Source organism: Ictidomys tridecemlineatus, chromosome 7 (genome assembly GCF_052094955.1).
Source record: "Ictidomys tridecemlineatus isolate mIctTri1 chromosome 7, mIctTri1.hap1, whole genome shotgun sequence".
Classification (NCBI taxonomy): Eukaryota; Metazoa; Chordata; class Mammalia; order Rodentia; family Sciuridae; genus Ictidomys; species Ictidomys tridecemlineatus.
Genome location: NC_135483.1, coordinates 105,054,718 through 105,069,180, shown reverse-complemented (window position 1 = coordinate 105,069,180; position 14,463 = coordinate 105,054,718). Strand labels below are relative to the sequence as shown.

Below are 14,463 nucleotides of genomic sequence, written 5' to 3'. Positions count from 1 at the left end.
TTTGGTCAAGGTACATGAATTTTGGAAATAAGGCCAAACCTTTGAAAGCAAGAATGAGCCTGATTGTGACTCGATTCCAAAGCACAGTCCTTTTTCATATTTGTGACCTTGAAACACTTCCCTCTTGATGTTGTCTTTCCATTATTTTTCCATTTCTGAAGAAATCTCAAATATTAAAATTTAATCATATACTTAAGTTTGAGGCAATCCATGGCATTGGAGTATTTGGAGGTAAGTCATTAACTGAAAGATAGTTTGCTAAACTTAGTACTTTCCTTTGAGGTTTTTTCCCCCCTAGAAATGCATTTATATTCTTCAGAAATAGAGAAAATACAAAGAAAATTGTCAAATTTTCATACCCCAAATCAGAAGTATTGGAATCATGTTCTCAGTGGGGGATGGCATTTTAGTCCAGTAGAATGTATCGTTACATCAAAAGTATTATCAGTCTTTATTTTATGTGTGTCTATATGTGTTTGTGGCACTGGGGATTGAAACCAGTGCCTTGCTCATGCTAGGCAAACCCTCTTTCAATGAACTACATTGCCAATGTCCTTTCTTAAGTTATTTAAAGTACAGTGAAGGTAACAGTGGCCTCTAATTTTAGGTTTTCCAGCTTTGAGATATAATGGACATTATATCAAGTCTAATGCTTGAGTTGGATGTTGGTAATTGAAACTCATTGTCTTTGATACAGGGGTCATTTTGCAAACTGAAATTTAAGTCTTACAAAATCTTACTTTGTATAAGTTTTCTCAAGTTGAGCCGTTTTCTGCCTGCCTCATTATATTCAAAGTGGTAGCAGTTATTGCTGAATAACTAAGTCTGTCTGCCTGGTGAGCTCTTTCAGGGCAGAGGTTGGATCAAAATGGAAGGCTTTGTTTATCAATTGTTCAGAATGTATTCTGGAGCCAGGTGCAGTGGGGTGGGGTGGGGGTTACTATAGTCCCTGCTACTTAGTAGGCAGAGGTAGGAGGATCGCTTGAGCCCACTTTGATACTAACTTGGGCAACAAAGCAATACTCTTGTCTAAAAAAAAAAAAAGTACTAGACATGATCCCAAATGCTTCACATATTTTATCTAATTCCCGAAATAATCCAGTAATTGAGTAGTAATCTCTACTTTACACATAAAAGTATTAAAGGTTAGGTAAATTACATGAGAACCAGTAAGTGATAACCTGGTTTATTAATAATTATTATATGAACTCTGAACCCTATATCAATTGGACTTAAATTGTATTAACATGTTCTTTTCTAGATTCCAGTGGAACTGATTCAATTTGATACTGTACTTGCATTCCTATTGGACAAAGCTAATGTCATCTGGGTTATTGCCTTTCATAGTAGGTTGTGAATGCGAATCAGAATTCTTATGATTCATGTCCTTTTTTTCCCCCATTATTGGGGAGTGAACCCAGGCCTACCCTACCACTGAGCTACTTTCTCAGCCCTTTTTAAGGGTTCATTAAGTTGCCTAGGGTGGCCTTGAATTTGCCATCCTACTGTCCTAGCCTCCCAAGTCACTGGGATTACACATATGCACTACCAAGTTCGCCTTGTTTACCAGAAGTTTATCATATTTTGTCAGTTGGGGTTTTTCAGATGCTTTTCTCATGGTAAGATTTGGGTTATGGATCTTTGGGGCAGAAGGTAAAAATATCGTTTTCAACACATTGTATCAAGGGTGTGTACTACCAGCATGATTTGGTATTCACCTTCACCTGCTTGAAGGTAGTGTTTGTCAGATTTCCCTAGCCTAACACTATTTTTCCTTCCTTCTCTGGACTGTACTTTTTGAAATGAAGTTATGATGCACTGCCCACACTTAGCAGGTTGAGAAATAATCTACCTCCCTCAGGGTATAGTAGTGACATTAAGCTGCATGGGATTTTTATGCATGGGAGATTTGACTCTTCACCCCCACTTATTTATGCAATTTTCTCTTTTTGGTACCAGGTATTGAACCCAGGGGCACTTTATAACAGAGCCACATCCCTAGTGCTTTTTTTTTTTTTTTTCTCTCTACTTTTTTATTTTGAGACAGGTTCTTAGTTGCTTAGGGCCTTCCTAAGTTGTTGAGGCTGGCTTTGAACTTGTGATCCTCCTACCTCAACCTCCTGAGTTGCTGGGATTATAGGTGTGTACCACCACGTATTATTTATGTAGTTATTTAAATCAGTAGGGCTTAAGTATGTAGTTATTTTGTTGAGATACACTATTGATATTAAGGAAATTAATTAATATAATCATCTCTTAGTTCAGGTTTTTCTCAGTTATCTGATTTCTTCTTTGAAACAGAAATGAGTGTATTTGTCAAAATTCCATTAGAGGGTATCTCATCCCAGATTACTCATTTATAAACCAAAACAAACAAACAAACAAAAATCTAGTGATAGCTGTAAATTGCAGTCTCTTAGGAATCATGTGATAGACACTTGCCCCTAATCAAATTTAAGGATTCATGTAACCTTATTCTGATGTAGGTACATTTTTGTCACTGCCATTGTTACCTTTCTTTCAAGATGTGTGTAGCAGTATTAGGTGGAAAAGATTACAGGGAGTCACATTTACCAAAAGTGTGCAAATATGCCCAAGAAGATTTTGGCAAAACAAATTCCAAGTACAGTGGATGCTATAAATGGCTATGATTGCCATGGGTTTAATTAAATACTTCTTTGGCGAGGATTATTTGTTACTTTCATTTATATAAACTTTAAACTTAAAAGAAATGTAGTCATTTTTTCGCCAACTGAAAACGAACCTGTTCACCTTTTTAATTTGCTTTCAGGAGGAAGTTTTGGTATAGCATTTGAAATTTCCTTCTTGGTTCTGTTTTTTCCTTCCTTATTAGAGGAGTCAGTCATGGTTTCTCTTGGCTCAGCTTATCCGCTGACATTAATAACTATTACTAATGTGGCATAGGTACAGTTCTTTCTGGTAATCTTATTGCCAGGCTTCTATCAATCTTATAAATGTTTTTTCTTTGGGGTTTCATAATTTTTTACTTTTTCAAATGATGATTATATGCTTTTTTTCTTGACTCTGTATGTTATTACTGAGATGTGAGTCATATCTATAAAAATGTTTACTGGACAACATTTGACTATTGAATTATACACATGTGCACATACAAACTCAACCAATGCATCTCCTTGTATCCTTTCTTCTAAAGAACTTTGTGCTTTTTCCTGAGTGCCTGCGTTTGGGACAAAAATATCTGCCATCTCAGACAAATGGCTGAAGTGTCTTATGATATTAGTATTACCATCTAGGAATCAGAAGAGAACAACAGCAGTGAAGTTGAGAATATTTGTTATATTCTTTCCCTTTAAGCTGTTATCCAAATAGCCTTTAAAATTAAAATGATTTCAACTTTTAAACAGCTATCACAGGAAAATTTGCTTTGGCACAAAACACTGCAAAATTGCTTCTTCTTGATTATTGTAAGTGAAGAATACAGAGGACTGATACATTTTAAATACTGTCAGGCAGTAATATGGAAAAGTATTACAGGTTTTCTTATTGTATCAATCTTATTGTATTTCTCCATAATCCTGAAGGTTTTTCTAAAAGCGGTCTTTAAAATTTACTCAGATGGAAATTGTTCTTTTTCCTGTTTATACCTTCCCCCCATGTTATTGTATAAAGATCTAAGCAGTTCTCCATGTAAGTTTCAGCAATACTTATGCCTGTATGTTCCTTGACTTACATATATATTTCAGCATACATTCATAAGGATTTGTTCACTTTGATGCTTAAAGTACTTAAATAGTTTTATGGCATTATCTTATGCTTTGTATGCTTAATTTCAGTTTCTAACCTACTTGACAGTTTGTTTTAGGCCAGCCCTTGTCAATTTTCCATGTACATGGTAGAAATCAACAAATCATTTTAACTTATTATGCAAATTAAATGTGGAATTTAAGTAGGAATATTGGCAAGTTTATAATGCATCTATCTCTTTTTTTTCCATTGAGTTTGCAGTGTTAACGTTTGCATATTGCTTGCTTTTCTGACATCTCAAGATTTTTACAACTTGGAAAACACTTCTGTGCTACCTACCCCTCATTTCTAATTTGTTTTTGAAGAAAACATTTCTGAATTTGTTTTCGAAGAAATACACATTACAAGTGTGGTTGAAGGCCCCTTGGTGTTTCTCTCCCTAGTCCCTTCTTTTATCTTACTCAGAGGTGTCCAGTCCCTGAATTGAGGTTCATCATTGTCAAACATACAGAGCTAGTGTTTCACATTTGCCGAATCAGTCTCCTAATAAACAGAAGTAATCTGAGAAATGATTAAATTCTCCCACAGAATTATAATATATATTGCAAGCATCAAAGGCTCTCAGACTTGGGGGGGTCAAACTCGTCCATTTAAAAAATTCAGCATTGACCAATCTACTTGATCACCAAAACCCTTCACTCACGATTCTGTGTGCTGTTGTTGCTTGGAACACTTTGAACACTGCTAGAGGTGTACCCATTCTGGAATTGATGTAGCATTGAATTTTGTAGTTTTTCATTAATATAACTTTCTAGATTGGAATGACAAAGATTCTAATAGTAGTCACTCACATTTGATGTTAATTATGAAATCATGATGAAAACCTTTGAAAGGTGAGATCTTTTCAAAAAAAGGTAAAATGCTCATAAATCGCACATTTATTGATGGATGAACAAGTTACACTCTTTAATTTTTTCAATTCTTGAGTTCTTTGATCTTCTAAACTGTCTTGCTGTGGACCTTGGCTTTACTTACCCCTTTGCCTTAAATTTATCTGTTTATGTTTTTGTGGCCAAAAGTAGCCTGAGTTTGCTGTTAATGTTTAACACATTTTCTTGAGTGGCAGTTCTTAAACTGTTAATATTGTACAAGATGATACTTGAATTCTTTGTTTACTTTTTCCTTCCTGTATTAGAACATCTTGGTGCTTTTTATGAGTTATGTATAAAAGAAATTTTTCTTAACATTTGTTCATATAATGACCTGATCCAGGAAAATAAAATGGGAAAATGGACACTATTTCTGACCTTCAAATAAAACTTATTTATTGGTTTTCAGACTTTTCACCGAGCCTTGGGTCATATGCATTGTCTTAGGGCAGAGTTGTGCCGTGTCACAGGTCCTTTAGGATCTGATGAGGCTGTGGAAGAGGGGTGAAATCCTGGGAAAATGCACAGGGACACAAAATTTGCATACAGTTTCACAAAAGCCAGGGAACCTCCTCCTCTAAAGGAAGCCTCACAAAACAGCTCTTTCCCTTACTCACCACACTCCACTTTGTGCTTCTGGGATAGGTAATAAAGAGCAGGAAATTTCCACTATCTACAAAAGTAAGTCTAGCACATCTGTTTACCGAAATATCTAAAGCCTAGAACATTTATTGTATTGTTCTTATAATTTAAGGGTTAATTAAGGTGAGTCTGTTTTGTTTTCCTTAAATCTTTTAAGCACACGAATGAATTTTTCATTAGTTGGGAAGATCATCTTGTTTACACTCTGCACTTCACTTATTTCAGGCATGATTTTGTAGCATATTTTAAAGTGGGGGGGATTTTTCTATCTTGTGGAACAGCCTCAAAAATTTACATTTAAAAAATAAGTTTAAGTTTTAATTCAGAAAACTTTTAAATTATTAACTATCTTGGGAAAGTTAATGTTCCAGGGCCACATAATCCCACAGATGTTACCCCAGTGTTCAGCCCTTGTTATATTTGGTGACTACATTTCGGAGGTTGGTACTCATACAGGAGCCTAATAAATGTTGGTATCATGCACACATTTTGAATTAATGAATGAGTGGAGGAGTACATAAATGAATGTGTGAAAGAATGATCAAGTGGAATAAATGAAATCATTTACTTCCTATTTAACTGTAAACTTTAGTGCACAGTTAGTGGCTGCTTTTGCAAGTGATTTGTTCAACACTATCTCTAGCCTGTTAGACACAGTTAATACCCAAACCTGTGTCACATGTCTCCAAGAGATACCAAATTGATAATTATGCTGGTAGGACCCTGAGGAAAAGTTTAGCTAGCTGACTTTCTACAAAGAAATGGTACAGAATTCATGGACCTCAAGGCTTGACCCCTAAACATAACCCAGTGTGGTTAGATTAATCTGTAATTTCTTTTTGTGGATTTAGGTAACAGACACTGGCCTTCATAATCAATCCAGTTACTCTCAGATATTTTAAAAGAAGTAATTCTTGCTTGTATATTTATTTTTAGATTTTTATCCTTAACTAGCTTTGAGAGATGAGAACAAATGTCACACAGTCTCCTCAGTTACAGTTGAGCAAGTTGAAGTTGATTTAGAATTTCAACAACCAGTTGGAACTATTGTGCCTCTTCATTTGGATATTACTTTTAGTAAGGTAAAGAGAGGATTGAATCAGAAAGAAGAAAACACGTGTCAACTCCTACCACAGGTTAACCCTTCTAGGTTGCAGTGTTCTCATATATAAAAAATTATAGGGGTGGGTAATTTTATAGGTCTTTTCTAGCTCTGGTATAATTAAAGATAACTTTTTTGTTGCTAGTTTTCATTGTGTAGCTGAGATAGTGAATAAAAATAATATGACTATGGAAACTTAAAGAGAAACTTTGATTAAGGCTGATAATTATCTTAAGAGTCCTTTTTGTGAGGATGGGAATATTCTGTTACCTGATCTGTTCATTGTGCTAGCCACTAGTCACATGTAACTTGAGTACTTGACTAGTATGAGTGAGGAACTAAACTTTTAACTTTAAATAATTACATGTAGCTAAGAGTTACCACATTGGATCATGCAGGTTAAGTTCCTAAATATTTGTGTTCAAAGGGAATTCCACACATAGATTTATGTCAGTCTAGTTCTTTATATAATGATTGACAATTGGAATTTCTAAATTTAATAAATTTACAATTGTATTCTAGTCTAATCATTGGAATCTTTCTTCATGGATATCCTCTGTTTACAGTTGCAGTCCAGAATGTATAAGGTGCTATGACCTTTCCCAGTCATCCTGGATTCTTTACTTCGTAACCATGTGCCTATATTATTGGCTTCTTAAAAGTTCTGCCATCCTTTTGAGGATCATGTGTGTACACTATGGCCTACATGTAGATTATTGTAAGTCCCCTCTTGGGCCAGACTTTGTAGTAGGCTTTGTAGTGCTAGAGCAAGTTTAGTGTTGTTCAGAGTCTGACATTTATTTTTTACATGTTTGATTCTGATAAGTTTTATTAAATTCCATTTTAAAAAATAGTCCTTCGTTGGCAAGAAGTTTTTTGTCCTAAAAACTTCAACCATTAGCAAGATATTTTTAGTCTGAGACTGCTCTATCACTAAGCTATAAAAACAGTTACCATCTGAATGAATTCAGCATTGGATGTACTCCATTCTTGGAATTTTCATGTTGGGGGTTCACAGTGAGCACTGTTCAAATTTTAGTATTGAGGCATTCTTCATGGGTGATGTTTGAAATTGATAGACCATGTGTTTGGTACTCAGTCATTTTTTCTATCAGATATTAACTTACATAAGATCATTTTTATACGTGACTTGCCAGTTCACAAATATCTTCGAAACTTGATTCAGCTGTATTGACCTGAGGTCTGTCATTGAAAATTCTGCAGCCCTGCTGAGGATCTGAAGCACATCTTCCTGGGACTACAGGTGCTGGTTAGCTCTGTATTGCAGAGCAAAGTCAATAATTGATTTTTGAGTAGAGGGAGACCAAAGGCAATGGTCATTAAATAAATAATAAAAGCATATGAATCATAAAGCAGCACAGAAATAGTAGTAAATGCCTTCTTACTCCCTTACTATTTCTTCTTTCTAGTATGTTATTACCATTTAAGTTTTCTGTTATACACATGGGATAAAAATACCTTGGTTTTCTGTCTGTATTATTATTTTTTTTTTTACAAGACAGGCTTATTGAGATATCATTTACTAAGATACAGAAAATTTCCAGCACCCCGGAAGGTACCTATTTCTGCCTCAGTTTTAATAATCATATTCATTATGTCAGTTTAATTTTCCTTAGTAACCCCTCATTAATTCATATTTAGATTATTTCCAGTCTTGGCGATTCAAACACAGTGCAGTAAATATCTTTGAACATAAATTCTGGTATGCTTTTCAGTTATAGCATGAATTTCTATCAGATTTATAGGATCTAAGATTTTGGTAGCTACAGCCAAATGGCCTTCCCCCAAAATATGTAGCAATTTACTTTTCAACCAGTTACAAATGAGAATACCTCTTACTCTCTCTAACACCAAGGGACACCACACATGATTTTTGGTAATTTGGTAGGGAAAGTATGAACTAGCAAAGTAACTTGCATTCAGTGGTGGTTTTTCTCATATTAAAAAACATACCAAAAGGTTAAGACACAAACCACAATATCACACTAGAGGAAATATGAATAGAAACACTTTTATGTTTCTACTAGCCCAATATAATTTTCACTTTTGTTTATCTGCATCTGCAATTTTGTAATTGTGTATTTTTATAACCATCCTCTCAACATATTAATCCATGTGTTGTTGTGCATGTGTTGTTCCATTTGTTTTTAGTGTACATTTATTTTACTTTGCTTTTTAAAAGTATTTTTATAGCTGTTCATGTATCTTTATTTATTTATATGTGGTGCTGAGAATTGAACCCAGTGCCTCACACATGTTATAGGCAAGTGCTTTACCATTGAGCCACAACCCCAACTTTTAGTTGCTTTTATTTCATGGATTTTATGAGCTTTTTTCTTTGTTTTTCATTTTAATAGATATATGATTGTTTAATATTTGAGCTATGGCAAGTTTTATCTGTCTTTATACTTCCAAAATTTGTTGCCTAGTTTTCGCTATTATAAACAAGGTTTCAGATACTATCATATGAAAGTTTTCCCTCCTCCATCCCTCCCTTTTCTGCCACCACCTCTTTTTCCCCTCCTCTTCTTCCTCTTTTTAATATATATTTTTTAGTTGTAGATGGACACAGTAGCTTTATTTATTTATTTGTCAGTGGACCTTTATTTTATTTATTTTTATGTGGTGCTAAGGATCGAACCCAGTGCCTCAAACATGTGAGGCAAGTGCTCTACACTGAGCTACAGCCCAGCCCCCCCCCCTCTTTTTTTTTTAAATAAAAGAGGCCTGGTTTTGCTATTTCCTAAGCTGGTCTTGAACTGCTGGACTCAAATGATCTGTGTATCTCAGTCTCCCAAGTAGCTGCAAGTATAGGTGTGAACCATTATACCTGCATGTATGCAAGTTTTAAAAATTATGTTCTTAGGATGTGTTTCCTACTAGTCTTACTTTTCTTGACCTAAATGTATTGTATCAGCATTGGCATGGCATGGTAGCTTTTTATATTTGAAATAATTTTTGTCAGTGCAGAAGAAATGTATTTCAATTTTTTTCCTCCCTGAAGGAAACAGTTACCTATCAATTTGCTTCTATGGTAGCTTAAACTATTTTCTTTTTTAATTTTAAAAGCATTTTTAAAAAAGTATAAAGATTTCACACCTACTTTCCCAAGATAATTTCCTGTTAGTTAATTCAGTTTTTGATTGAAATTTTCTCCCAGTAGGTTATTTGTTTTAAAATTTAAAACTTACAAAATAGTATATATGTTGAGTATCCCTTATCTGAAATACTTATAAACAGAAGTGTTTCAAATTTCTTTTTCTTCCTTCCTTACATCCCCCCCCCCATTTTGGAATGTTTGCATATATGTAATGAGATATCTTGGGGATAGGTCCTAGGGCTAAACACAAAATTTATTTTTATTTTATACACACCTTATACATATAGCCTGAAGATATTTTTATACAATATTTTTTTTTGTGTGTACACCAGGGATTGAACCCAGTGGTGCTAAACCATTGAGCCACGTCCCCAGCCCCCCTTTTTTAAAATTTTGAGATGGGGTCTTGCTAAGTTGCTTAGGGTCTTGCTAAATTGCTAAGGCTGGCCTTCAACTTGCAGTTATCCTACCTCAGCCTCCCAAGTGACTGGGATTACAGGCTCGCACCATCATGCCTGGCTGATTTTAATACTTTAATAATTTCTCCACACTAAGTTTTGTAGTATGAAGTTTTATGCCTAAGGCATTGTTTGAGATTTTGAAGCATTTTGGAGTTTGGATTAGGAATGTTCAATTTGTACAGTGAAATCTCTTTCTTACCTTTTTTCCCCAAGCCTTCCTATTTCTCTCTCTTGGAGGCCATTAGTAGGAGATTCTTGTGCATACTTTAAGATACATTTTATGCATTTTCGAACAAGTGTTAGTTTGTTCTTTGTGTGGACATGTGACCCTTTTGAAGCCACAAATGTTAATATGTTGCACATATTTTATTTCCTTTTTTAATATTTTATTTTTTATTTTGTAGTTGGACACAATACCTTTATTTTATTTATTTATTTTTATGTGGTGCTGAGGATCGAACCCAGAGCCTCGCACATGCTAGGAGAACACTCTACTGATGAGCCACAACCCCAGCCCTGCACGTATTTTCTTAGGTGACTTTATTTGTACTTAATTTTTAAAAATATAGATGATACAGGCACAAGGCTCAGAAATAAAACAGTGAATACAAATGCTGAAGAATGAATAATCTCTATCCCAATTTTCTATCTGCTAAGTACCATCCTTTAGGAGTCTTTGTGCAGATAGAAGCAAATAGGAAAGTACATGTTGTTGTCAACCCTTTCCCCTTTTGCAACTCTGAAACTGAACTTTTTATGTCTAAAAAGGCAATTAGTCCTTAAGAGCAGAGACTCTGGAACTAGCTTTCTACATTCAACTCCCTGAATTTATTTTGTAAAACATTCAAAATATATTAGAAAATGTGCATATATCCTGAGTGCTTCCCTCATGCAGATTTCTGCTCTGCCACCTATCACCTTTGTGATCAAGAGCCAGTTCTTTCATCTGTGTTGTAAAGTATTCATTGTAAAACTATGAGTTAGCATACTGGAAATTCTTCATTTAGTATAGTACCATATGTAAACATATGTTCTCTAGTATGATTTAAGAATAGTGACCAAAAATAATACTTGAGAATCAATACCTATTAGTTTGACTTATATCTATGATGTGGATGGGTGTGAGTATATTCATAGCATTCTTTCCTTGTTTGAATTTTGCCCAAATAAATTATAGAGAAATTCAGAAAACAAAGCAACCAAAATACATTTTATATGTTTTTATAGTTTGATAGTGTTTTAATTTTTGCATATACTTTACACTAAGTAGGTATACTTTCTCTATGTAATAAAGATATTCCAGAAAAGGCAAAGGTAGAATTGAGTCCTAAGACTATATTTTTTACATAGTGCATCATCATTAGAAAGTGCTTTCTCATACATTTGCCAGAAATTCCAATTTGTTTGGTTAAAATTCATATAGTGCTGGGCACAGTGGTGTATGCCTGTAATCCCAGTGGCTCAGAAGACTTGAGACAGGAGGATTGCGAATTTAAAGCCAGCCTTAGCAAAAGCACGGTGCTAAGCAACTCAGTGAGACCTTATCTCTAAATTTAAAAAAAAAGGTAGAGCTGGGGATATAGCTCAGTAGTTGAGTGCCCCTGAGTTTAATCCCAGGTATCCCTTGCCCAAAAAAAAAAAAAAAAAAAAAAAAAAAGTGTACATAGCTATACACCTTATTCATAAAGTGGGCCATAAAGGGTTTTTTGTTTTGTTTTTATTTGTTTATTTTTATGTGGTGCTGAGGATTGAACCCAGTGCCTCACACATGCTAAGGCAAGCTCTCTATCACTGAGCTACAACCCCAGTCCCGCCATAAAGGTTTTAAATTCCTCGATCACATCTTTTCAGTGTTAGATTGGTAATAATATTAAAGATTTTTAAAGTAAGGAAGGGGCCAGAAGGACCAAAAATTGTGTTTCTGTTTCAATTTTTCCATCTTTTGTTTTTAATAAAATATCAGGCAACAGCAAAACCTGCCGTCCCTTTTCCCATCCTCAGCTTCACCCTCCTGGAATGGGAGTTAGAAAATATGTTTCTTGAAGTAGAGCACTTGCCTAGCATTTGTGAGATACTGAGTTCAATCTTCAGCACCATAAGGGAAAAAGAAAAAGTTCATTGAAGAAAATCTAAAGACACAAGGAAAAGGAATCTCTATAATACCACCTCCCAGCTTTATGGTATTTGTTTACAACTGGGTATCTAGTCTTCTTGCTATTTTTCTCTGCACAGATGTACACATGCAATCACTTATGTTGTTGAATTGTTTTCCTTTTACAGTAAGAATATACACTAATTTGTTGAAAAATAAATTTAGTAGAATGGATGTTTTAATCACTTTATTTAATCATCCATGAGATCATTTGTAGTAGGTGCATCATATTCCTTAGAGTACATGTGCCATGCTGCAATTATTTCCTTGTAGAAAAATCCCTTTGGACATCCATTATTTCCTGACAATAGAATCTTCCAAACTGTTCTCCATATGATTAGCCCACCCTTCTGTGCTTGCCAGTGTGGGCTATTGTGTTGGGATAAGCCTAGCCCTATGTGAGAGGTGTTTCTCTTTTTCTGAACGGGTATAGATCGCTTCCACTTCCTGGAGACCATCTCTTTCTTCTTCTGTTTCCCTTTGTATCTTTTATTTAAAATTTTTTCCTTCCATCTAAAATTTTCTGAAGCTGTTTCATATGCGTTCTTAGTTTTCACCTGCCTCCCGTGCATCTGCTTCATAAATCCCTACTCCCAGCTTTTTTTTTTTTTTCCTTTGGGCTGTGTGTGTATGTGCTCGTGCACATGCGTGTGTGTATATGTTTTGCTAGGGATTGAACTCAGGGCTTGGTGTATGCAAGGCAAGTCTCTGCCAGTAAGCTACATTCCTTTTTAAATTTTCAGATAGGCTCTTGCTAAATTGCCCAGGCTGGCCTTGAACTTTTGATCCTCCTGCTTCAGCCTCCTGATTTGTAAAATATTAAGACTATACTACACCACGTTTTTTTTAAAAAACAATACTTTGTTAATCCTGATTTCACATTTGTAATATTTTAGTAACTCAATTTATTGTGATTACATGTTAATCTACATATGAATTTGGCACAAATAATTTTTCTCCTGTACTTCAATAAATAAGTAAAAAGCTGGAATACTTTTTCCTCTCCTCATTCTATGTACCAAGGAGTTTTGAACTATAACAAATACCACAAAGTAGGAAAACCAAAGTTTGCTATTTGTGGGCTTGAGGGGTGCAACTTCCAAAAGGACTTGGCTCACCTGCCAGCAAGTAGGCTGGGAGATATACTTAGTTTCAGGAGGAGGGGACTGGTTTTTGTGCATCCTAGCATGAGAAGAAAGCTTAATGTATCTATCAAAAGACTTCCAGACACAGACCAAAGAGTCTTTTAAAAAAATTTAGGTTGACTGAGCAATGAGATCAAGACATTTAATAGATTTCTCTACTTCCGTTAAATTACAATGAAGTCCTGCTTTAAACTCACAAGATTGAAGAGGTTTTATCCTAACTTGTTTCAACAGGGCATGGTGCTGATGTGAAATGTGTAGACTGGCATCCAACCAAAGGGTTAGTTGTTTCAGGAAGTAAAGATAGTCAACAGCCAATCAAGTTCTGGGATCCCAAGACTGGACAGAGTCTTGCAACACTGTAAGTGATAGGACCCCACCTTTTTCCTCCAAACAGAGGGGAACAAAGCAGCCTATATTCTTTAACTTTTAGCTTTCTCTTCTTAGATATTCCTGTAAACGTGGTTTAGATACCAGATGGACTTGGATCTGTAGACTTTTTATTAATTATGTTTTGTCTCTATAGATCCCTATTGAAATATGCTTGACATTTGTTCTGCCACATATGCCTAAATTTAATTTGGTGAGCTTAGCCGGGGGAGCAGGAAGAGGAAATCGTTATTACCGTTTTCTCTCACTGTCCATCCTCATTAGAGTACCTTTTGGCAGTGTATAAAGTTGATGTATGTGCCTCTTAGTGGTCATAGCTCAGCCTTCTCCATATAATCTATTTATACAGAAGGTCCTCCTTACTCGCCTACCGCCCAGTAAAATAAAAGAATAAGCTAACTTTTTGAGCTAACTTGCATTTTTTTCCCTCTCATGCTTACAATGCAACTTCGTAATACAATTTTTTTTTCTTTGAATTCTTTGTAAATGTTCACAATTCTATGAATATGTTCACCTTTTTGGCTGAACTCTGCATCCTGTTCCTTCATTTGTGAAGTAAACCACCCCCAAGTGAATTGATTGGAGCAAGGCTGCCTTATTGCATATTCTAGTGGCAGTGACCAATGCTGCATCTTGTGACTGATGTCCCTTCAAGTTGTACATTGCACAGGCCTTAAGGCATTGTCTTTAGTTCAAATTAACCTTCACATTATTCAGTACCTGTTTTTATGCTTTGTCTTAATAAGAAGAATGTCATTAACCTTTTAAAATTGAATGACCTTTACTGAATATTGG

General features: G+C 35.1%; 1 protein-coding gene across 9 annotated transcripts in view; it reads left to right on the top strand.

Moving 5' to 3' along the window:
- The window catches only part of Wdr33 (WD repeat domain 33), a 109,937-nt gene that overhangs the window by 67,954 nt on the left and 27,520 nt on the right, over positions 1-14,463 (top strand). For 8 of the 9 annotated variants that reach the window (XM_013363947.4, XM_005315867.3, XM_078017275.1 and 5 more), the window contains one exon: positions 13,513-13,639. In XM_013363947.4, coding sequence (XP_013219401.1) covers positions 13,513-13,639 — 127 coding nt within the window. Of the gene's footprint in view, positions 1-10; positions 5,073-13,512; positions 13,640-14,463 lie in introns of those variants that run through there. The other variant, XM_021721760.3, reaches the window with a different exon arrangement.